General features: G+C 34.0%; 4 protein-coding genes across 6 annotated transcripts; all 4 read left to right on the top strand.

Annotated features, from left to right (window-relative positions):
- Positions 1–501: 501 nt before the first annotated feature.
- On the top strand, positions 502–1,161 carry LOC110801948 (histone H3.2). The gene has a single exon (XM_022007360.2). It carries the CDS (start codon positions 603–605, stop codon positions 1,011–1,013), a length of 411 nt encoding a protein of 136 aa, XP_021863052.1. The 5' UTR covers positions 502–602; the 3' UTR covers positions 1,014–1,161.
- A 141-nt stretch (positions 1,162–1,302) lies between these two features.
- LOC110801959 (uncharacterized) lies at positions 1,303–8,883 on the top strand. 2 transcript variants are annotated; one of them, XM_056843605.1, is made up of 19 exons: positions 1,303–1,481; positions 1,655–1,738; positions 1,837–1,933; positions 2,043–2,096; positions 2,187–2,239; positions 2,902–2,935; positions 3,452–3,542; positions 3,759–3,850; positions 4,127–4,201; positions 4,428–4,516; positions 4,965–5,094; positions 5,383–5,472; positions 5,592–5,657; positions 6,155–6,246; positions 6,726–6,791; positions 6,873–6,936; positions 7,032–7,120; positions 7,767–7,875; positions 8,353–8,883. In XM_056843605.1, exons 2-19 carry the CDS (start codon positions 1,680–1,682, stop codon positions 8,413–8,415), a joined length of 1,413 nt encoding a protein of 470 aa, XP_056699583.1. In that variant the 5' UTR covers positions 1,303–1,481; positions 1,655–1,679; the 3' UTR covers positions 8,416–8,883. The 2 variants fall into 2 exon arrangements, with proteins under 2 accessions (XP_056699583.1, XP_021863061.1); XM_022007369.2 differs by lacking the exon at positions 1,303–1,481 and having other exon boundaries at positions 1,492–1,738.
- A 4,063-nt stretch (positions 8,884–12,946) lies between these two features.
- Positions 12,947–19,752, top strand: LOC110801968 (IRK-interacting protein). Of its 2 annotated transcripts, none has more exons than XM_022007389.2 (4): positions 12,947–13,908; positions 16,698–16,944; positions 18,068–18,359; positions 18,801–19,752. In XM_022007389.2, the coding sequence occupies exons 1-4, from the start codon at positions 13,699–13,701 to the stop codon at positions 19,579–19,581; spliced, it is 1,530 nt and encodes a 509-aa protein (XP_021863081.1). In that variant the 5' UTR covers positions 12,947–13,698; the 3' UTR covers positions 19,582–19,752. The 2 variants fall into 2 exon arrangements, with proteins under 2 accessions (XP_021863081.1, XP_021863071.1); XM_022007379.2 differs by having other exon boundaries at positions 12,951–13,908; positions 16,698–17,067.
- A 1,822-nt stretch (positions 19,753–21,574) lies between these two features.
- LOC130459403 (F-box/kelch-repeat protein At3g23880-like) lies at positions 21,575–22,516 on the top strand. Its single transcript, XM_056826761.1, has one exon. The coding sequence runs from the start codon at positions 21,575–21,577 to the stop codon at positions 22,514–22,516; it is 942 nt and encodes a 313-aa protein (XP_056682739.1).
- Positions 22,517–23,337: the final 821 nt, after the last annotated feature.

Here is a 23,337-nt window from a genome sequence, read left to right as displayed (position 1 = left end):
CACAAACATGTAATCTATCGTATATAAACCATCGGTCTAAATTACTAGCCTAAAAGGCTAAAACATCACAAGCTTTGTTAGTGTTATTGTCATATGAACATAGACCCATTGATGAATAATGGTCATAGACCCATTGATGAATAATTGTCATATGTTAGTGTTGTCATATGAATAATGGTCATTGACCCATTGACCCATTGACCCATAAACTACAATCTTACCAATACAATGATACAATGTCTAATAGCCAGTCGGCCCAATAGGCTTTTATCAACAGAAAAAGAAAAGACACGTGGTCAAATATCATTGGTTGAAGGACGAAAACACGGATCGCTGTCTAAACCACTCTACAAAACAATCTCCCAACCGTCGATTAATATAATCTTTAATCCAACGCCTTAAATTCATTTCCCCAAAAAATCTCTTTTTCAGTTTTTCCCCACTGCCAAAAGTTTCAAATATTCCCGCTCTCTCCCCTCCCTATAAATACTCCCAACTCCCTCCTCCCATTACACAAAGCAACTCACACTCAAAAGAGAGAGAAAAAACATAATCACAAAAAACCCAGAAAACCACCACAAAAAGCTTCAAGTTCATCAACAATGGCGAGAACTAAGCAAACAGCAAGGAAATCCACCGGAGGAAAAGCTCCAAGGAAGCAGCTCGCAACCAAAGCTGCTCGCAAATCAGCTCCGGCAACCGGCGGAGTGAAGAAGCCACACAGATTCAGGCCAGGAACCGTCGCTCTCCGTGAAATCCGCAAGTACCAGAAGAGCACTGAGCTTCTCATCAGGAAGCTTCCATTCCAGAGGCTTGTAAGAGAAATCGCTCAAGATTTCAAAACCGATCTTCGTTTCCAGAGCTCTGCTGTTGCTGCTCTTCAGGAAGCTGCTGAGGCTTACCTTGTTGGTTTGTTCGAGGATACTAATTTGTGCGCGATTCATGCTAAGAGAGTCACTATCATGCCTAAGGATATCCAGCTTGCTAGGAGGATCCGTGGAGAGCGTGCTTAGGGTTCTTAATTGTCTGGTTTTAATGTTTTTAGATGTGATTAAGATGGTTTAATTACTTAATTAGGGTTTGTGTTTTGGTATCTTTTGGCAGTGTAAAGGTTATCCTTCGGATCTATCAATGAAATTTAAATTTGCGTTTTATGAACAATTTCTTATGATTTTCTTCTGATTTTTCATAAATATCGAATTTGCGCCTAATTTCTTAATTATTTTGTTATTAATGTTGTTTAATTGCATCAATAATTCATGTAGATCGAGGATTTACGAATCGCTTTAAATTTGCGTTTTATGAATAATCTCTTATGCTTTTCTCCTGATTTATCATGAAATTCGAATTTGCGCCTAATTTCTTAGTTATTTGGTTATTAGTGTTGTTTATTTGCATCAATAATTCATGTAGATTGAGAATTTATGAATTGCTAGAGAATTGACGGTTGAAATGTTGGCGGTGCACAATATGTGGGTATGGTGCGTCACAGTGTAACCCTACCTTATTTTTCATATTTCTCTTTTAATAAAAACAAGTTTATTAATAGTTTGGCGGGAAACACAATGAAGCATTTCCTTACTTTGGTATTACGATCTGAGACTGAATTAGTTATCGTTTTTCTTTCAAAACCCTAATAAATTGGCTGAGGCAGAAGTTGGAGGAGAGAAAATCGTCAAATGGATCGATATGTTGTGCCAATTGAACCTTCTTCAGCAAACCCTAAGCCAATCCTAAGGTAACTTCATTTTTTATTGCTTTGTTTCTTCCTGCAATTTGGTAAATTAACTGGAATTAGTATGGTTTTGTTAATTGGTTTGAATAATTGAATTGAAGGCCTCGCTGGAAGAGAACTTCAATTGAATTGAATGGTTGTATTGAATCTAAGTACAAGCGCGAAATGTCTGGATTGTTGGTCCAATCTTACTCTCAGGTTGGAAACTACAGTATGAAGATTGAGCTCTTAATTTGCTTTATTTTTTAAGGTTAATTGCTTTTTTGGTTGAGATTGTTCATTAATTTGTGATTATTTTTGTTGAAAGATTGGCGTGTTTTCTCACCTGTATCATATTGATGGTCGACCTTGTCAAACTCATGTATGTTTTCTCAATTATCTATAATCAAATTTATCCAATGCAACTGTAAGGAACTTCATTACTGATCGGAAGTGTGGTCAATTCTTGCAGATGAATAGAATAATGTGGTTTGCTGGTTTGGATCATCAGGGACCTTCTAGAAGGTGTGTGTATCTCTGGTTATAAGTATAGTATAGGTATTGTATAGAAGCATGTGGTAATGAAGTTCGCCTGACTTGCTGTCTTTTCATTTTGATGTGATGTGTGTTGCATACAATCCGATTTGATTAGGAATGAGGAAATGTATACAACTATGGAGAATATGTTTTTTCTTTCCAACTTAATCCACCTGTTTTGATAGATTATATTGTTTTTATCTCGGATATCTCATGTGTTTTCGGGTCTTTTCTCCTCCTCAATAGACACATAACTTGTATGTTCACAGGTTACAGTCTTGCTCGGTTAATATTGGTTCTGTAGATGCTGTAATTTTGTTAGACTATTATATGCTTGCAGTTATCAGCCTAAATTTGTAATGCAAGTACTCGGTGTGGTATCATTATCTATGTATATGCCACTCGCCATCTTTATTCTTCTCCCCTGTTGCCTTGTTCATCAAAAACTACTTCTGTAATTTTGTTAGATTATTATATACTTGCAGTTATCTGCCTAAATTTGTAATGCAAGTACTGATTGTGGTATCACTATCTAAGTATATGGCACTCACCATCTTTATTTTCCTCCCCTGTTGCTTTGTTCATCAAAAACTACTTCTGCCTTTTGATCTTTTATTGTTTGTTCAACTGAATTCGTTTCTTCTTTGCAGGCATGGCGTATCTGCATTGGAGTTTGATAATCAGGTATTATATGGACCCGTATCATCTCACATTGTTTCTCAAGTTCTGGCTAGATTGATCTATGATTGGAAACATTATTACCATTTCTCTACTTTAGTTCTATTACTTCTATGTATTCCTTGAAACATATTGTTCTCTCATCGTTACAGAACTGACATAAAACATTGCTAATGAGACCCACCATACCTGTTTCATCAACCATAACACAAAGGTGCAGTTGATTGTGTCTTAACTTAGAGTCATTTTTGAGAAACATGAACCTTTCAAGCTATTTCATTGAAATTTGGATGTTAGAGGAATGCACTTGACTAGCTTATGCTATTGTGTGATTGACCCTTGTATTCGGAAATGATTTACTCCGTGTATACTTAAAACATAGATAAGGGTATCTTTTACTTTAGCATGAATCACTAGCTTATATTGATTCTTGTTATACAATTTGTTAAAACTTCCTGTTACTGACATTCTTTTTCTGTATTTCCGTGGCTTATTATTTCCTTTTTTCGTGCTCTACAATAGGGAATATACTTAGCTTCGGTCACAAAATCTGGTTGCTTGATGGTGCATGACTTTGAATCTCTTTACTGCCAGAGTAATGTGACATCACCATGTAAGTTTCTGATAGGTTTTGCTCAGTGGACTAGAACTCAAGATGTTTCTATGATGGGGTTATAGTTCATGCTTTGAGAGGCTTTAAGGTCCAGTCTCATGTAACCCTTTTCCAATTGAACTTCATTTAAACATCGAGTTTTCCGCTCTTCTGTGTCTGTTTCTTATGCTGTGTATTTTTATTACTTTATAAAGAAACTTGATTATGTTTCTGCAGGGTGGAAGGAGGATGAAACAAAGCACCTTTTGCACATTTATACAAATAGGCGTCTTGATTCTGTTCGATGGAATCCTGCTAACCAAGATGAGGTTGATTTTCATATATGTAGATGCATTGTTCTAACATAATACAGTATTAACAGAAGTGGTTATCATTGCACTAATAGTAAATTTCATGTGTTCCATAGACCAAGTTGTTTACTTTTGCTGCTTTAAACCTTGTGGTTCAACTGCTAATAAGTCCAATACATGCTTACAATACAAATTGGAAAGCATTGAATGACTATTTAGCTAAATAACTTAGTGTTGGTTGAGCTACATTATAATCTGGTTATGTTGACATTTGCTATTGCAACGGGGCTTCAGGTTGCTTGCACGTCACTGAAGAGCTGTGAAATACTGATTTATGACATTGGTTATGTCTCTTCCGACCCTGTTGAAGTAAGAATCAACTGCTCTTCCTTTTATCTTTCTATGCTGAGGCTTCCAGCATTCCATTAATTCAAAGAGGTTTTTTTGTCATATGGTGTGTGCAGCATGTCAATGCAATGATGTCTTGCCGTGCCATTTCTTTCTGTTTCCTGTAAAGATCCTTTGTATTGAATTGAAGTGTTGTGTTAGTACTTAGTGCAAGCACTAACCATAATGTAGTATTTTACTCATTCAGATTTTGACAAAGAGGCCTTCTGTCACTATCCATGGTTCTGATATCGTTAGGGGTTTTTCAGATGTAGCTTTTACATCAGATGATTCCAGGTGAGTTGATGTAGCCTTCTTTTTCCCTGTCTAGTGTCCTTTGATCCTTTCTCCAGAACCTGTGTCCTTCAAAATTATACCGGGTTGTTGTTTGTTCAGTTCGGTGTCTTGTATTTGTTATGTGGTTCTTACTTTTCTGTTCCATTGATGTATACTTCATTAGTTCACTAAGAGGTCAATTTAGGGAGTCAAACTGGCAAATTACAAGTAGATTGAGGAAGGGCGTTTAGTGTTGGTAGTCTATTTCTCTTATAGTCTAAAGCACACTTAGGTTGTTAGTAAAACTTGAATTAGTGACCATCAGATCAGAATAAGGCAACTTTTTTTTGTTACAGGGCTCAGACCCTCAAATTTGCTGGTCGGCAGGTGCTTTTTTTCTTTCTAATCTGTCACATCCTGGTTGAAGTTTTGGACTAATTGCTTCTGTTGTGCTTTATTATATTGACAGAGTTTTTGCTTCGGATACCTATGGTTCAATCAATGTATGGGATAGAAGAAGCAGTAAATTTCCGTCTGTTGAGCTGACAACAAATTCCCACAATGCTCTGAACAGTATTCAATTGAATGTCGAAAATCAGGTCTGTTCAGGATTTTCCGTCCCTTGTGTATCATTGTATGTGCCTAGTGAATCCAATCCGAACATGAAATCCTCAGGCATTACTGGAGAATCCTGTAAGACCTTAAGTGACAAGTAATTGATCGGTTTGTGTGGTCGTAGAAATGGCACATTTTTACATATAGATTGTTTCTAATGTCTTTTAAGGTGCCAAATGCATTCCATTGATGTATACTTCAGTAGTTAACTATTTTCTCCATGTGATTTCTTCAATATCCTAATAGGCTAATAGTAGTTTTACTGGTTTCAGATTGTTTATGGAGCTGGTAAGCAGGGTATGATATATATGTGGGATCTTCGTGGTGGAAGAACATCAGCAGCTTTCCAGAACCATAAAGAGGTTGAGTATAAACAGCTTCTGATGTTAGAGCACCTTCTTCTTATATTGCAAGGGACTGAAGATAATAGAGTCTTTATCATTACAGTCTCATTCATGTTGTTTGTTGTGTTTGTATATAGGCATATCATCCACCTATGGCATCAGTGAAGGTCTCGTCGCTGCTGGAGAAAATCAAGTCATTAAAGGTGTTCAAACTTTTTTTTTAAAAGACATGGTGTTTTTCAAAGAGGATAAATCTTAGAATTGCTGGGAGTAGAAGTTAATCTGCATGCCACTTTCTTTTTCTCAATCGTGTTTGCAACTATTTCAAGTTTTACATGAAGGCGATTGATGTCTGAGAATTGTGTTAACAAGTGCATAAATCATTCCCATCCTTTTGCTAAGATTGAAAGATACTCCTTCCGTCCCTAAAAGATTGCCCCATGTGCTTTTGTTCACTTTATTAAGAATTGGTTATAATCAAAAGCATTTGTCTTTTAGTTAGATTAAATAATTGTGTGTGAGGAGAAATATGTGGGGACCATTAACCAAATAAGGTATGGGGCAAACAAATAGAAACATTCATTTATTGTATATGGGGTAGTCTTTTAGGGACGGAAAGAGTGACAAAAAAGGATTTTATTTGTTGAAACTTCTTAGAGCTTCCATCCGTCTCTTATGTTTTACTTATATTTCTATGCAGGCACAATCGGATATTGTCCCCAAGGATATACACTCGATCAATCTAGATCCCACTTCTTCATATCGTTTGGCATTCCACCTTGATGATGGATGGTAGGTTTCTAGCATAGTTTTCTGGCTATGGATTTTAATCAATAGTTGCCTAGTTCAATTTTGTGGTGAAGTAGTTACTCTCTATTCAAGGATCATCGAACTTGACCTTGAATAACATTTTAGTTAAACCTTACTACAGTCTATTTTACCGGGTGATTCCAAATCAATAACCGTTATCGATGAATAGTACAGATCACATGGCAAAATCGCAAATAAATAGACTTTCAAGATATACATTTAACTTCAATTTTATTCATTTTAAGTTCACATTTTATCCAGTTAACTCTAAATTATATTATGTTAACCTCAAATTTTATTTACTTCTTTCGTTTCTTTTTTTATTTCCACCTTTTTTTAGTTTTCCTACTAATTTAATAACGAAAATGACATGTTATTTGCAATATTCACAAATAATAGTTAGTGATATATAATTTTCCTATTCTACCCAAATTCGGTTATAATGATTTGAAAATTTGCAGGTCCGGCATTCTGGACATCCATACATTAGAAGTGACACATATCCACTGCCCTCCACCAGCTTGGCTGTGAGTAACTCTCCCCATCCATGTTGCAGTGACGTTAAGATTGCTTCTAATGGCCATTTTCTTATTCATTTTGATATTCAGGACTGGCTCAGACATATCCAATTTATCGTACCTGATAAAACCATCCTGGCTATCCACAAATTCAGTAAGACTTCTTCAACTGCATTTGACTTTCCATGAATATGTAAAACCAGTTCTTCCTTCTAGCTGGCTTTGATATAACTCCCTCTTTGTGATCAGATATTTGCAGTTGGGTCATCATCAGATAAAGGACTACACCTTCTGGACTTCTATCCTGATCCGAGTTCTCCCTGCCACGTGGACTGCAGGTGCAGATTCTGATTTTTTCTTTGGGTGATAGTTTCTGTCAAAGAACTTAGGGCATGTTTGGTATAAACTTATGAAAGGAAATGTAAAGAAAATAAACTAATATTGGTAATAGCTAACGCTAATATTGATTTTCTTTGGGTGATAGTTTCTGTCAAAGATGGAAAAAAAAGAAACTAATATTGATTTTATTTGGGTGATAGTTTCTGTCAAAGGTCTTTCCAATTCATTTGTTCACACAAATAGTCAAGCTTTTTCTGCATGCTCATCAATATATCATCCTGCACAGGTAGTGAAAAGACACACTAAAGACATGTTTGGTATAAACTTAGGAAAGGAAATGGAAAGAAAATAAATAAGAAGGGGAAAGGGTAGTGTTAGCTATTACCGATATTAGTTGTTTGGTAAACCTTAGGAAACGAATCACTTGTTACAAATTGGGGATTGAGATGTTGTTACCATAGGGTTGGGAGAGGTAACAAATGGTGGTAATGGTTACCCATAGGAAATGGATTGTGTTACCCCACCTCTCATATCAAACATTAGGTAATAGAAATAGTTAATTAATTCCATTTCCATCACTTATCTATACCAAACATTTTTTTAGTTTCTTGTCTTTTTGATATTCACTTTCTGTTTACTGCTTAGTGAGGAAATGGCGAACAGTTCCAGGCGAAATGGATTTGTTTCTCTATCAGAAGATGTTTCTGCTTGTGCTACACATCCACTCAATGGTTCCATTGTAGCTGGCACCAAGGTCAGTCTGCTCTCCTGTGCTCTTTCTGCTTTGTAATTTTCTCTTTTGCAGTTAAACTGTCCATGGGTGAAAGACGGTGCTTAAGTTTTGGCCGCCTGAGCCCCCCTAAAGATGGTTGTGGGCCGGGTGGGGCTTCGGCCAAGCCCATGGACAGTGGGTCCAAATGGTCCCGTTCCATGCCAAGCCCCACTCTACATTGTGCTGTGCCGGGCCAAAAAGTTCAAAACAGGGCCCAGCCCATTGGATGTCGGGCCGGCCGTTGTACCCAAACCTAATTTTACTAAATTTAGCGTGCTTTGTCGAGCTATGCCTTGTCGTGCTTTTTCCAAAAAATTTGGCCCACGACTTCGTGCTTGTGTTGGAACGTGCTTTTTTCGTACCGGGTTGGGCCTCGCACCGGCCCATGGCCATCTTTAGAGGCCCCATTTACTTTTCAACTGTTTGATTCTCTCAATTTCTGAATCTGGTTGGTTTTAGCAAGCATCTTTGCTGATGATTGACCAACGGAAGAAGGGCTTACAAGGTGAAGAAGGTCCTTGAATCAATTGAAAAACCTCGCAAAGAAGACAGCCATTTTTTACTGTCAAGACTCAAGACCATAAGCAGCGGACGCTTGCCATGATCATAACTCAAAACCCAAACCAATGCATGTAAACACACCGCCTTTTTTGTAAAATTCAGAAAATCAGTACTCCCTTTGAAAATGCAAAATGAACATGACATTGAAAGTTTGAAGATAATTGGTGTTATGGGAAGAATTATCAGCCTCTATTGCCAAAAGAAGGTGCAAAATACAAGACTTTTGAATGCGTATCACCATGAACAGAATACAACAAGCTTCAATGTAAGTATATATGTAACTATAGATTACGAATTCATCTTATGCTTCTTTATCAATCCTCCTCCATATTAAATCTATCATGTATAACAGGAATTGTATCAAGCAAACAAAACTTTGTTGTAATGGCCACATTAAATCTATTAATCTTTGAAGAATAATTATCATTATATCGTTTTTCTTTTCCTTGTGTGATTCCGTCTACATTAATTACCTTTTTTGTGTGATTCCGTCGATATTGTTTACCTTTATGGTTAATCTTGTCTACATTATTTACCTTTATGGCTGATCCCGTCTACGTTATTTACTTTATATTGTTAAATATAGAGTACTAGTACTATTGGTAATGACCAAGTATTGCCAAGCGAGTTTCCGTTTTTTTTTTTGGTGTACAAAGGGCCACAAAAAACAAATGATGTAGTTACCTGATACTAAGCGAGTTTCCAAGTTATTTTTTTTTCTTTTGTGTACAGAGCCACAGATAGACCGGATTTGATCCAGAATCTTGGTTACCACTCGCAATTTAGAAGTTGGACCATGGTGCACAGTGAGCATGGTGCACCTTAAGAACACTAGTATATAATTAAAAGAACACATGGTTACGTGAAAAGAACATAGATAATTTTTTTAAAAAAATAAATAGTGAAATAATATGTTATTTTTTGTAACAAAAAAGTAAAACATTATATCGCATGTTTTTTTGTCGTAGTGTCATGTTCTTTTGTTTATACACATGTGTTCTTTTGGTACACATGGTGCACCATGCTCACTGTGCACCATGGTCCATAGTCCACGAATTGGGTTACCACTAGCTCAAAACGTTATCAACAATGAGAAGAAGATGAAACAGAATATTAGAATCATTCTTTTTTCGGAGAAAACAATCAGAACAGGACAACTTGCAAACAATATACGAGGAAATACCATGAGGAATAAAGTCCCTCTCATCTTTTCCCACAAAATGTCAAGCAATACTACCATAGCAACCTAGAACCTAGGGAGTACTACATACATAGATTCATAGAATTAAAAAAATTGGTAAATCCAACAAAAATGCCAATTTATTTAAAAAATGAAAATGACAATTCATTTAATTACTTTTGATTTTTTGTAGGTCATATTGTCATATAACAAAGAATATTACAGAAAAAAGCACAATAAATCAAAGCAACGTAACATAGTTTAGTATAGCATGAGGCCATGAGTAATTGAGTATGCATGTCCTTTTTATTTGGAATCCCTTGGATTCATATGAAAATATGGGTTCAAATCTTACTAAGTGAAGGTGTTTGGGGGTCTTGAAGTCCGGTGAGGTTCCTTGTGAAAAGCGTAGCAAACCGAGCAAGTAACCATAATTGTAGGACCGACTTGTTATCAAATAGTTACATTTTTTAACGTTTATATTATGATATTAATAGTTACATTGTATGATCAGATAATCATGCTCCAGTACTAATTATACTCTTCAATCAAATAGTTCTACCTTTTAACATTTAAATCTACTGCTTTATGAGTATGGTGGTCTCATGGAAAACCCACTCTTGTCTTTTTACAAGCTAGGGTCTCTATGTGTTATTATGTAAATGATTAATTACAACATTAATCATGATTAATCCATGTACCTTCCCTGTACTTAATTTCTTGTTTGTATAGGGTGTTGCTAAAACGATAAATCCACCCAAAAGTAGAAGGATGATGTTATAGACTTTGAGAAGACTATGAAAAGTTGTTGGACATTGGATAAATTGTCGACTTGTGAATCTTGTGATTGTCTCATAAAAGTATCAAGTCATTTATTTTGACAAAATTGACATGCTACTATTGTAAATTTGTAATAGCTTTGTCAAATTACATAGCAAACCATGCACGGATGCACCTAATACATTATTTAGAAATCTAACTGCTTCCTTCGTTTACCAATAGATGTAACTCGATCATTAAAATCATCTAATGTATAATACATGCATGTTGGCTTTTGACACTATTTGCGTATTTCTTTTTACCTTGCTAATTTATAGCAAGGAAAAAATACAGGCGTTCGTGATCTTATTAGATTTGTCTCGATAATCATTTTCATTATTATCAACTATTTTACTTGTGCATATTAGATACAGTATAGTAATCGTTAAAGTTATACATTAAAATTGTTTGAGCTGGTATGCTGCTACTTACAGTGGCGGACCTTGAACGGTTTTACGAGGGGGGCCGGTAGAAAAAATTAAGCAATATACTATGTAATTATACAATTATATACAAATTTTAGGGGGGGCGTAACTAAAAATACACTACAAAATTTTCCGGCCGGGGGGGCCAGGCCCACCCCAGCCACACCCAAGATCCGCCCCTGGCTACTTAGAGCATCTTCAATAGTAAGTTAATTGCTATACCACGTCATATTTCAAGCTACATACTCTCTTGAAATATTGTTTTTTATTTTTGAAGTTTAGGCTTTTAGCCAGTAATTAAGCAAATGAATACGGAGTATAGATTAAGTTTTTGTGCATTAACGTGTTCATTTTGCAAACAAGATTAGTTAAAAAGAAGGTTAGGCCTTTTGCATGTGGAGGTTGACAATTACAGATCAAGAAGCTTTTATAGAGTGGTTGATTCACAAAGTTGAATTCATTTTGTATAATAATGATCTCCTTTTAACAAAAGTAGTTATACTTATGGCCTATGTGAGGCAAACAAACAAACAAATTAAATTATACTTAAACAAACCTACTTAATCCTACATGGAATTCCATTTAGGGTACCATATAATATAATCATTTATGCAAAGCCAATAATCCATACCATATTTCCATATCTCACATTCACATGACTTGTTATCTAGACATGAATATTTTTATTTTTTTAAAATGTTTGGTATGTCCGGTAGTATAATAAAAATTATCTTACTTATTTAAGATAACTTGTTGGTTAAGATGAAGTGGTTGTAAAGCCTCATTAGACATTTAGGTTCTTGTGAAATAAAAGAGGAAAACAAATAATTTTTTAAGTATAAATGAGCCAAAAAATAATACAAATTAATTTTAGGAAAAGGATAATTCAAATTTGTGATGGACTGATGATGTTAATTGTGTTTTTATTAAAGAATGCATAAATTGCACCATCAAATAATTTTTATGTTCAAACATCAAATATTTATATGGATCTTATTACAAACTAATTAATTTATTTTAATGGAGTAGCTTATCACGGATATCAGGAATTAGAGTTTTAAAAGTGCTACCAAATTCCAACTGAGATATTCCATCAAATGGGAGAAATTATTGATGCTAAATGTCCAAGTTTGATAAGACATGAATCTACCTACTTTAGTTCCTTCTATTTTCACCCCAAAGTCTTCACACATAAAAATACTGTATTTATTTTCAGAAGATATTTTAATGGATAAATCAAAATTGTCCTGTAAGTAATTCTGAATTTCCGATTTTATCCTTTTAATAATGAAATACGAAGTATTAAATCTCATCATATGCAAACACTAACTCATTTGGTATCATTATGAGTTATTAGTTTTAAAAGTCATATAATTTAGATTAAGTTATGAGTTAATTAAAAATTAGTTATTTCTATAACAGTCAAGATGATTTTGAAAATTGACAACGGAAAAAATGGAAACTACACATTACATAATTTTGTTATTATTTTTCTGAAAATCAATATTGAAAATAAAAAACAATACCGAACATAACCGGATCAACCTCTTATCAAATGTAACTTTTAAGCAAGGGAAATTTGAGAAGTTAAAAAAATGTTTTCATATTCTCAACTTCACCCGTGATTCTTGTTCTCCATACTCCTTACTAGGAAAACTATGGAAGTATGAAACTTGATGATTTTAGGATTTTAGACCCCTAGCACCATGTGTAAATCCTTAGTTGTAAAGGCATAAGTGTATAATTAATACCCCTCGGTCCCAACCCATTTTTCATCGGTACATATACATTATAAATAAAATTGTATGATAGGTTACATGTTCGAATTTTCCTCTTCAACTTATAATATGTAATTAATGTCCTTGTAACTCATTTCGTACATGAAAAAAAATCCAATTTGATTGTGGCATGATTATACATGGCAAAAGGTTACCATGAAGCAATCATAACATTATGTAGTGCCATCTCCATGTGTTAGTGGTCACACTCTAAACCATAATAATTATCCCTCACCAAAAAAATAAAAACAAGTGTGTTTTTTTTTTAAAAAATAATTTCAATTCAAGATGAACCAAGGATATTTTGGTAAAAAATAAACCTTATCTTCCTCAAATGGAGTAATTTCCACTCCTCAACTTCCTTTCCATCACATGCACACCCTTTTAAGAGAAACATAAGTTTACTACAAAACCCAAAATTACTCCATTCTAAACAATCCTCCCTTTTTTCTCCCTTCCTCTCTTTCTATGGTTCTCCAATTCCCATCCTCATAAAACCCAAATTTAATTCATACTCATTTTGCTATATTTTTTAAGGGGATATTTAATCAGAAATTATTATTGCAAATCGAGTTCCGCTAAAATAGTTTTACATTGCGAAAAAGTGTTCATACAAATCAATTCAGTACTACCCAAAACACTCATTTTACTACTAATCCCAAGAAGAAGAAAAAAACTTTCTCAAAAAAAGTACTCTGTTTCAGAAATAGAGGAACCTGTTTTTTGTTATTTTTAAAGGGAATTTGTAAATTAAATGTACTTTTCGAGGTAAATTTTTTTCTGGGTTTTTTCTTAATAGAATCAAGAAATGGAGAAAGTGGGAATTTTTCAATTTTAATCTATTTTTCGAGGTAGTTTTTTCTGGGTTTTTTCTTAATGCAATCAAGAAATGGAGAAAGTGAGAATTTTCCAATTTTAATGTATTATTCGAGGTAGTTTTTTCTGGGTTTTTTCTTAATGGAATCAAGAAATGAAAAAAGTGGGAATTTTATAAATTTAATGTATTTTTCGAGGTAGTTTTTTCTGGTTTTATTTTTTCATAATGGAATTAGCAAAAACAGGAAATGCAGAAAATGGGAATATTAGTAGAGAAGAAATACAAGCAGCCATTGCTAAAGCTGTTGAACTCAGAGCACTTCATGCTGCTTTAATGCAACAAGGAAACAGTCCTTCTTCTCATCATCTTAGATTTCGTTCTTCTCCACATCATTCTTCTCAGTTTTCTGGTCATGATTACCCTGTTTTTACTCCTGTAAGTCTTTCTTTTCTTGTAAAATAGTAGGGTTAATATTGTAATTTGAACTAATAATACTGCGATTACTAAATGTCTAAATCTGTCTTTTTTCTTGTAAATAGTCGTGTTTATAGTGTAATTGAACTAGTAATGCGATTATGCGAACGAGTCTAATTCTATCAAGATATGTAAGTCTTTCTTTTCTTGTAAAAAGTAGGGTTAATAGTGTAATTTGAACTAATAATACTGCGATTACTAAATGTCTAAATTTGTCTTTTTTCTCGTAAATAGTCGTTTTGATAATGTAATTTGAACTAGTAATACGACGAGTACTTAAATCTGTCAAACTTTTTATTTTTCTGTTAGATATTCGTGTTGATAGTGTAATTTGAACTAATAATACTGTGATTACTAAATGTCTAAATCTGTCCTTTTTCTCGTAAATAATCGTGTTTATAGTGTAATTTAAACCAGTAATACGATCAGTATTAAATCTGCCAAACTATTTTTTTTTGTGTGTGTGTGGGGGTGGGGGGGTTATGAGTGAGGTGGGAGAATGGATTGTTTGTTTTAGCATCATTATTATCTGATTAAAACTAGAACATTAATTAGCTAGTCACAAAAATTATATGGAATTTGTTTTTTTGTTTGTTTAGGGAATATATAACTATATAATTAGTTACAAGTATAAATGAAGAAGGGTGTTTCGAACTTGTGACTTATTTTATACATGCCTCATTTCTAATAGTAGGGCGTTTAATGTCTAAGTCTGTCTTTTTTATCGTAAATGGTCGTATTGATAGTGTAATTTGAACTAGTAATCTGGACGAGTAATAAATCTGTCAAGATATGTCTTTTTTTGTGGGGGTTGGGTGAGATGGGAGAATTGATTGTTTGTTTGAGCATCATTATTATCTGTTTAAAGCTAGAACATTAATTAGGTAGTCACAAAAATTATATGGAATATGTTTGCGAATGAGCCACGAAGGAATATAACTACATAAGTTACCGTATAAATGAAGAAAAGTGATTTGAGCATGTAACATATTATATAACTGTCTTATTTCTAGTCACAAAAATTATTTAGAATATGTTTTTTTGTTGCGCATGAGCCGGAATACAAATTAGGGAATATAACTATATAAGTTACAGTATAAACGAAGAAAAGTGATTCGAACATGTAACATATTTTTTAACTGTCTTATTTCTAGTCATACAAAAATTATTTAGAATATGTTTCTTTTTGTTGCGCATGAGCCGGAATACAAATTATGAACATTAAAAAGGTGATTTGAACATGTCACATGCCCTCATTCTTAAATAGATGGAGTATGTGTATGTGGTTCTTATTACAAGAGGGACTTCATTGAATTTTGTTTCTAGCAATAAGAGTTACATTCTCTTGGCAATTTTGTTGTTCAATTATTTTTGTTTTTATTTTATGATAAAGAAAATAAAAGCTATGGTACTAGAGAATGATCTAGTATAATTTGACTTTTTCCAATAATGGGTTTTTTGCCTACTAATATGACTATGACAATTCTATTGAGTATTTGTTGGCAATTGATTGCTCACATTCCCTTTCTTTTGTTTCATATCAATGTGAACATATCATAAGTACCAAATGGTCCAAATCCTAATTGAAATAAATCAAACCTAAACCTTAATTTTTAATTTTCTACTTTGATTTTAACCAATAATCAACCCAATTTCGTTGTAAATGGATTAAAGCAAGTCAATAAAGGAGTAATTACTAGTCCATTAGTCAGTAAAAAGATTCTTTGGAATTTACAAAGTGGATTATATTTCTCTATGTGGAGGAAGCTAGTTCTACGTAGAACGAACTTTTCTCGTCTTAAATAATAGGTCACATTTAACTTTTACGACCAAACTTTATACTTCATCTATCAATCATAAATTTGTCGAAAATACTTCTTTCCATTTGAATTACCATGTATTTTTTTTGGGTTAGTTTTACTAGTTAGGACTTAGGAGAGAATGGAAATTTTAGTGGACAACTAGACAAGACAAATATGACCTATAATTTTCAAGTTGAGAGAGAAACTTAAGTTCCTAAATATTGCTATTACTCTATTAGTATTACTTTTTGTTGTTAAGTAAACTTAATATTTACAACCAACCATAAACGGGGACCACAAACCATCTGCGAAATTAATGAGGTTTTGACCTAATGGTTAAGACTGATGGTCTAGTCTGTGTACTGTAGGTCACATGTTCGAATCCCCACTCCCCCATTTATAACTTGTATTTCCCTTGTGGAGGATGAACCATGGAACAAACCCATGTTATTTATTACTCCCTCCGTTCCTAAATAAATGTCACATTTGGGCTCCGGCACGGTAATTAATAAAATTGTAAAGTGTGTAAGAGTTAATGATTTGGAATGTTTTTTTTTTTGGGAAATGATAAAGTAGATAATTGTTTAATTGAATAAAGTACAAATAAAAGTGGATGACGGGATTGAAAAGTGGAAAAGTGTAGAATGTGTAAGTAAAAGAAATCATGATTTATAGAAAAGTGGGAAAAGAGTATGGAAAAGTGTGAAAAGTGTATGAAAAAGTGGGAAAAGTATATGTTCAAAAATAGAAATGTGACACTTATAAGGGAACGCCAAAAAAGAGAATGTGACACTTATTTAGGAACGGAGGGAGTAGTATTATTCTCATTGAAATTAGTGGTACATTGAGTAAAATTCAAGTCATTTTATTTATTATTTCCCTTCCTTATAGTTCAAGTTAATGGAATGATTATCTAGATGCTAAACTATATATTATACCATGTGACAGAGTTATGAAGATGAGCCTTTACCAGGGTATGGACATATGCAAATAACAAACCAAACAATTAGCGAAAATTGGGATGAAATTAGAGGTAATCAAAGTGGTTTATCAACAGGATTAGACAACAACAATCACCATGTTTGTCCAACAGATGACTGTAAATCCGTGGCTAGCTCGTGCACAAACGAAGGGGTTAAATCGAGGAGAAGAAACAGTTTAGGAGATTTGAGATCAGTATCATCTTGCAACAATTGTAAGCCTGCAACAATTAGCAGCATTGATTATAATGATAGCAAGAGTAGCAAGTACTCTAACATGGTGGTGCCATTAACGGATTCTCATGCTACTATGACCGCGCCACATAAGAAATCTCGAGGTATATATATATATATATATATGCACTACTGCAAAATAATCATTTTATAGAGATGAGGGATTTCGTCACTGAATAGTCTAAATCCGTCTTAAAATGGTGATTAAAGACGGATTTGAGACGAATATAGGGTGCTCGGAATTTTTATGAGGCGGAATTTAATTGACGATGATAAAGGTCGCAAGTTGCGACAACATTTAGTTGTCGCAATCTTACGTGTCGCAGTTTAATTGATACATATAAGCGCCACGTAGGCTATGCGTCATCATAATATTTTTACTATTAATTCAATATTTCTACTACGAAAATATGTATATAAGGTAGTCGATATAAAAAAGGAAAAAAATAGAATATTAAGATTTTCCAACCTTTTTTTATAACATGTATAATAAAAAATATAAGTTAAATATTTTAATTTCCAATTTAAATCATGACACATAAGCATGCCATGTCATCATTGTGACACGGCTTAAAGGTCGCATGTTGCGACCTTTATCATTTTCGTTTTGATAAATCCATTACAAATTTGAGACAGAGTTTTTAAAACTCCTTATACAATTCCATCTCAATTTTAATTTAGAAACAAAATTTTAGTAAGCAAAGTGATAAAGGTGGCAACTTGCTAATTTTTGTCGTAACTAGTTATTTAAATTGCATAAAAATATATTATTAGATTGGAATTTCTATTTTTTAATTTATAATTTACAAAATAAATGAAAAAATATATATTTACTGCCTTTATAAAAATTATTTCCTTTTTTCTTTTTTATGGATTACCTTATTTTAATTTTTTTTCATAGTAAAATATGGCGTTGATTATAAAAATAATTTGATAAGTCGCGGTCTACATGGCACCCTTTTGGTGCCATTAAAAGAGTGACACGTAGGATTATGACACATGTTATTTGTCGCAACTTGGGCCTTTATCATCTCCCTTTTAGGAATCCGTACAAGTTTGAGATGTTTATAGTATCCGTCTCTAATAATGCATAATTTTGTGTAGGGATGATTCTTTCGTGGTTATTCAAGAGGAGGCAAAAGACCGGAAACAGTTCACCACTACGAACAGATGATCAGTCTGAAGAAGTCTCTCAAGTCCTTAAGGATTATGGAAGTAGTGTATCAATAGAAACCTTGAAAAAGGAGTTGATTGACGCGAATCAGAAGAAGGAAGCGGCCTTAATGGAGGTTACGGAGATGAGATCTTCGTTTGGGGAGTTGAGGAAGAAGCTCGAGAATTTGGAGTCTTACTGCGAGGAGCTAAAAAAGGCTTTAAGACAAGCAGTATCGAAAAGGTGCCTTTTGAACTTATCTTATCTTATTTGAACTTATCTGAATTTACCTGAACTTATCTTATCTTAGCTTATAGACCCTTATTGGAAGTAAAAAAATGTGTCATTTAAATTTTATTTTATTTTGATGCAAACACGTAACTTCAATTAATAAAAAGTTTAACCGTTACAAGGCTAAAACTAGGGAGGCTTATCCTCCAACAAAACGTCCATAACAAAACCCGGGGGTTGATCAAAATATACTACATCATAACTATCTATTACATCCCTGCTTCTCATTTTGGCCAATCTGCCATTTTGAACTTATTGACCCTTATTTTATCTTATTTGAACATATCTTATGTTATCTTATCTGAACTTATTGATCCTTATTTTTGTCTTATTTTATCTTATCTTATGTTATCTTATCTGAACTTACTGACACTTATTTTGTCATCTTATCAGACCTGAAATAAGTGAAAATAAGGTGAAAAGAGAAAAAGCCGGTGATGAGGATGACAGTATGATGCCTGTGAGTAAAGAAGTAATGGTGGAAGGTTTCTTACAAATTGTGTCAGAAGCAAGATTATCAGTAAAACAGTTCTGCAAAACAATGATTGAACAAATAGAAGAGTCTGATGAACAACTTACCCAAAACTTAAACCTAATCCTAAAACCCTACAAACTTTCCATCAATTCAAGGTACTCAAAATCAGTTTTCTACCACATTGAGGCGATAGTAAACCAGGCGTTTTACCAGGATTTCGAAAACTGTGTGTTTCAGAAAAATGGGATTCAGAAACTGCTTGATCCTCAGCAACAAAGACAAGCACAGTTTCAGTCATTTGCTTCTTTGAGAAACCTGAGTTGGAATGAAGTTCTGAAGAAAGGAACAAAGTATTACAGTGAAGAATTCAGTAAGTTTTGTGATCAGAAAATGAGTTGCATTATTATGACTCTGAATTGGACTAGACCGTGGTCTGAAACGTTACTGCAGTCGTTTTTTGTATCAGCAAAATGTATATGGTTGCTTCATTTGCTCGCGTTTTCATTTTTTCCGGCGTTGAATATTTTGAGGGTCGAAGAAAACAGATCGTTTGATGCTTGTTATATGGAAGATATTGTTACTGATAAACAGAAGGGACACGGTCCAAGTCGGGTTAAGGTAATGGTTATGCCAGGGTTTTATGTTCAGGATAAGATTTTAAGGTGTAAGGTTCTTTGCATGTACAAATCTGTAGTATAAGTTAAGCATTTTTTTTTAATTCAAATATTTTGGTGAAGTAATTTGATTGAGGAAAACTTAAAGAGGGTTTGATTGTGAATTGTGATGCAAGTAACAAGTAGCAGATTTTGTTGATTTTTCTTGTGTAATTTATCAGTAGTTGTAAAGTAAATGAAGTTGAATTCTTTCTTACATTCTATTTTCGTTTTTTATAAGGGACTGGTCATTTGAATCTGTGACTTGTTGTACACAATTTCGCAGTCTTAACTATCAGGTTAATACATTATCTGTACAAAACTACAAATCAAAATATACGTAGTACTACTCTGTATGTTGATTGAGGAAAACTTAGGGTTTGATTGTGATGCAAGTAACAAGTACGGAGTAGTAGATTTTGTTAAGTTTTCTTGTATAATTCTTTAGTAGTTGTAAAGTAAATGAAGTTGAATTCTTTCTTGCATTCTATTTTCGTTTCTTTTATAAGAAAAGGGTGATTTGAACAATGTGACTTGTTGTACACAATTTCGCAGTCTTAACTATCAGGTTAATACATCATCTGTACAAAAGACAATATACGTGGTATGTGCTAAAATTTGTCGTGTTATTGTTAATATAAAGTGGTGAGTTCTTTTCCCTTTAGGAAAGGCATAATCATGCATCCTCATTCCTCTTCATTTGTACCATGTTAAGTACATTTGATTAGAAGAATACTTTAGTACTTTTGTTTCTTTACAAACTTTTTCCCAGATTTGGGAACTTTTTTGTTAAGTATATATGTTATAATCAATTAATCACACCTTAAATTACATCAAGAAAGTTGTACATAGAGTTTGACATAACTTTTTAGTGTTTGGTAATATGAGTATTTTTTCCCCTTCAATATACTAGCACTTAGTGGCTTGTCATCATATTGACAACCCACCGGCCACCCCCATATTATGGCTTTTGCATTACTATTTAATCTGTTTGCTTTTTCATTTGTGGGTGCACCACTACATGGTACTTCGTATACTATATACTCCCTCCGTTCTTTTAGGTTCTTAACGTCCCCCCTTAAATATGGGGCCGTGCCGTAATACGAAAAAAACATGACCTTCACAAACACGAAGTTGTGACTTGTGGGTCGTAGTCAGGCCTAGGCCGTTTTTTTTTTTAAAAAAAAAACGCACGATTACGCACGATACGGCACGGTCGGACACGAAAGAGTACGTTTAATTAAAAATTAGGCTTAAACATGACAATCCAGCCCGACTAGTGAGCTTGGGCCGCTTATTTAAAAAGAAATCGGCACAACCCAACTCGGTAGGTTACAAGTGGGATTGGTGTGGGTCGGGCCTAATAATTGTTTTTAATTAAGAATCTTGTTAGAGTAATGGTGTAAAGATCGAGGGTTCTAGTATGTTTAGGAAATTAGAGTTGCGTTAGTTTAGGAATCTAATGTTAGATTCCTATGTCTATTAAAGTTATGTTATAGTTTATTGTATACACCAATTATATAACCAAGTTATATTCAAGTTGTTAAGTTATATTATCCTTCATTAATATTATATTCTCCTTAGTTTAGTACAAGCTTTTTGGGCCGGGATCGATTATTGGCCTAAAAACGTGTTTTGAGGATGCCTAAACCCGTATTTTTCGGGTTGCGTCAGTGGATCGGGCTATAATTGATCAGGTCTAGAATGGGAGGGAGTAAACTTTTGTCACTTTTTTTTTTTTTTTTTTTTTTGCACGTTGTTTATTTTTTTTGGTTCTACTACGAGGAGTTCCCACCGCCTTCGGCGAGTGGACTAATCTCCCGCGGGAGTTTACATGTTGTTTATTGCAGTAATTCTCTTGTATTTGCTCGTGAATAGTTGCGGCCCGTGATAGACTAACACAAAAAGACGGGTATATAAATATTAGGGCAAAACAAAGAGACAATTTAGGGTTAATTACGAGAGCAATATTGAAATTGGCCAAGATTTACAATTGTTTTTTTTGTTTTTGTTTTTTTGACAATTGATTTACAATAGTTATGGCAAATCTAAACAAACTTGAAACATCAGACGACCACCTCAAGTATCTGCCGCCAGACTTATGTCAAGAGATATTGGCCAGATTGTCTGTAAAAACCCTGCTAAGATTCAGGTGTGTCTGTAAATATTGGTGTTCAATTATTGATTCATCTGTATTTACTTATATGCATCTTAATCTCTACCAAAACAATCCTCGTAAAAATAACAATCTTGTATTATGTGTGGAAAGTCACAATGCGAAACAATCTATTTGTGTTCGTTTTCATCGCATCAACACGTTTCACCGAATTGGTGAAAAGATTGAAATTCATCTTCCTAAACGACGTCGTTGCTTAATTGTTGGGATTTGTAAAGGGTTGTTATTGACAACATTTGATGGGAATAGACTATGGAATATAAGAAAGTCCCTTCTTCTTCCATGTTGCCCAATTAGGGATACTTATGTTAATGATGTTGCTATTTATGTTAACTATGTTGTGGGATTTGCCCCTTCTACTAATGACTATAAGGTGGTTGCATTTACGTATAATTCAATGGCTGTTTATTCACTTCGTGATCACTGTTGGAAGGTAAAAAACAACACGGAGTTTATGAACCCAAAGTGGCATGTACCAAAACCACTACTACGGTTTCATGATGTTGTTTTCGTAGGAAAGGCTGCATACTGGTTTGAATTTGGTCCTCGTTATTATTATAAAGGTTCGTACACACACCAACAAAATCGTATTGTCTCGTTTGATTTCGATGTGGAAGAAATTAACCTTCTTAAACTACCAGATCATGTCGTTTGGAATGGTATTATAGGTATGTGTTTATGTTCTATAGAGGACTCGTTAGCATTGTTTTTACTGTGTCTAACAAAAGGATTCGTGTATGGATACTCGAAAAAGATCGTGGAAGCGGTAACGCGTCGTGGAGGGTATGGTTGTCTGAGGGCATAAGTGTTGAATTTTGGGAGTTAATTCATGAAAGGAGTTATTTATCTTCGAATATTCTTTATCTTCAAGACAATACTACGTTTCTAATAACGCTCAGCTATGGACGATTGATATCTTATACTCCCTCCGTCCCGGAATACTTGACATGTTTTTCTTATCGGGCCGTCCCTTAATACTTGACCTGTTTCTAAAAATGGAAATATTCTAACAATATTATATTATTTCTCACTCCACCCCTATTAACCCACCTACCCCCTACTCCATACAAAAAATAATTAAAAATTCAACACCTACTCTCCCCCAACCCCACCCCTTTACACATTTCCCACTAACTACATTAAAATAATACTCCACTATCAACTACTACCTATTAAATTAAATAAGTCAATTCAAGTCTCTTAAACTCTGTGCCGGTCAAACCGGGTCGAGTGTTCCGGGACGGAGGGAGTAACATCACAACTCGCGAGATTCGATATTTGATCAAAAATACATTTAACGGAGACGTTGATACGTATGGGGAGAGCTTAGTGTCGCACACGGATCCAAAGTGGAATGCCTCGTACATCCATGTTTGTCGTCGGAGATGAGAAAGAATAGTAAGGAGAAGCAAATTCATCAAGATCATAATTCATAATGCATGTAAAATTCAAGAATAGAACGAACTGATGCTAAATTGTAATATCCATATTTTGTAGTAGTATTAAGGAGTACGTATTTGTTAAAAATTTTAGATTATTGTTAATGTGTTATGTTGTGCATTGGGTAATAATTTATTATTTGAGTTGGTTCAAAATCCAAACCTATACTGCAATATTTTCTCACAA

Source organism: Spinacia oleracea, chromosome 4 (genome assembly GCF_020520425.1).
Source record: "Spinacia oleracea cultivar Varoflay chromosome 4, BTI_SOV_V1, whole genome shotgun sequence".
In the NCBI taxonomy this organism is placed as follows: Eukaryota; Viridiplantae; Streptophyta; class Magnoliopsida; order Caryophyllales; family Amaranthaceae; genus Spinacia; species Spinacia oleracea.
This window is presented reverse-complemented; position numbering and strand designations above follow the sequence as displayed.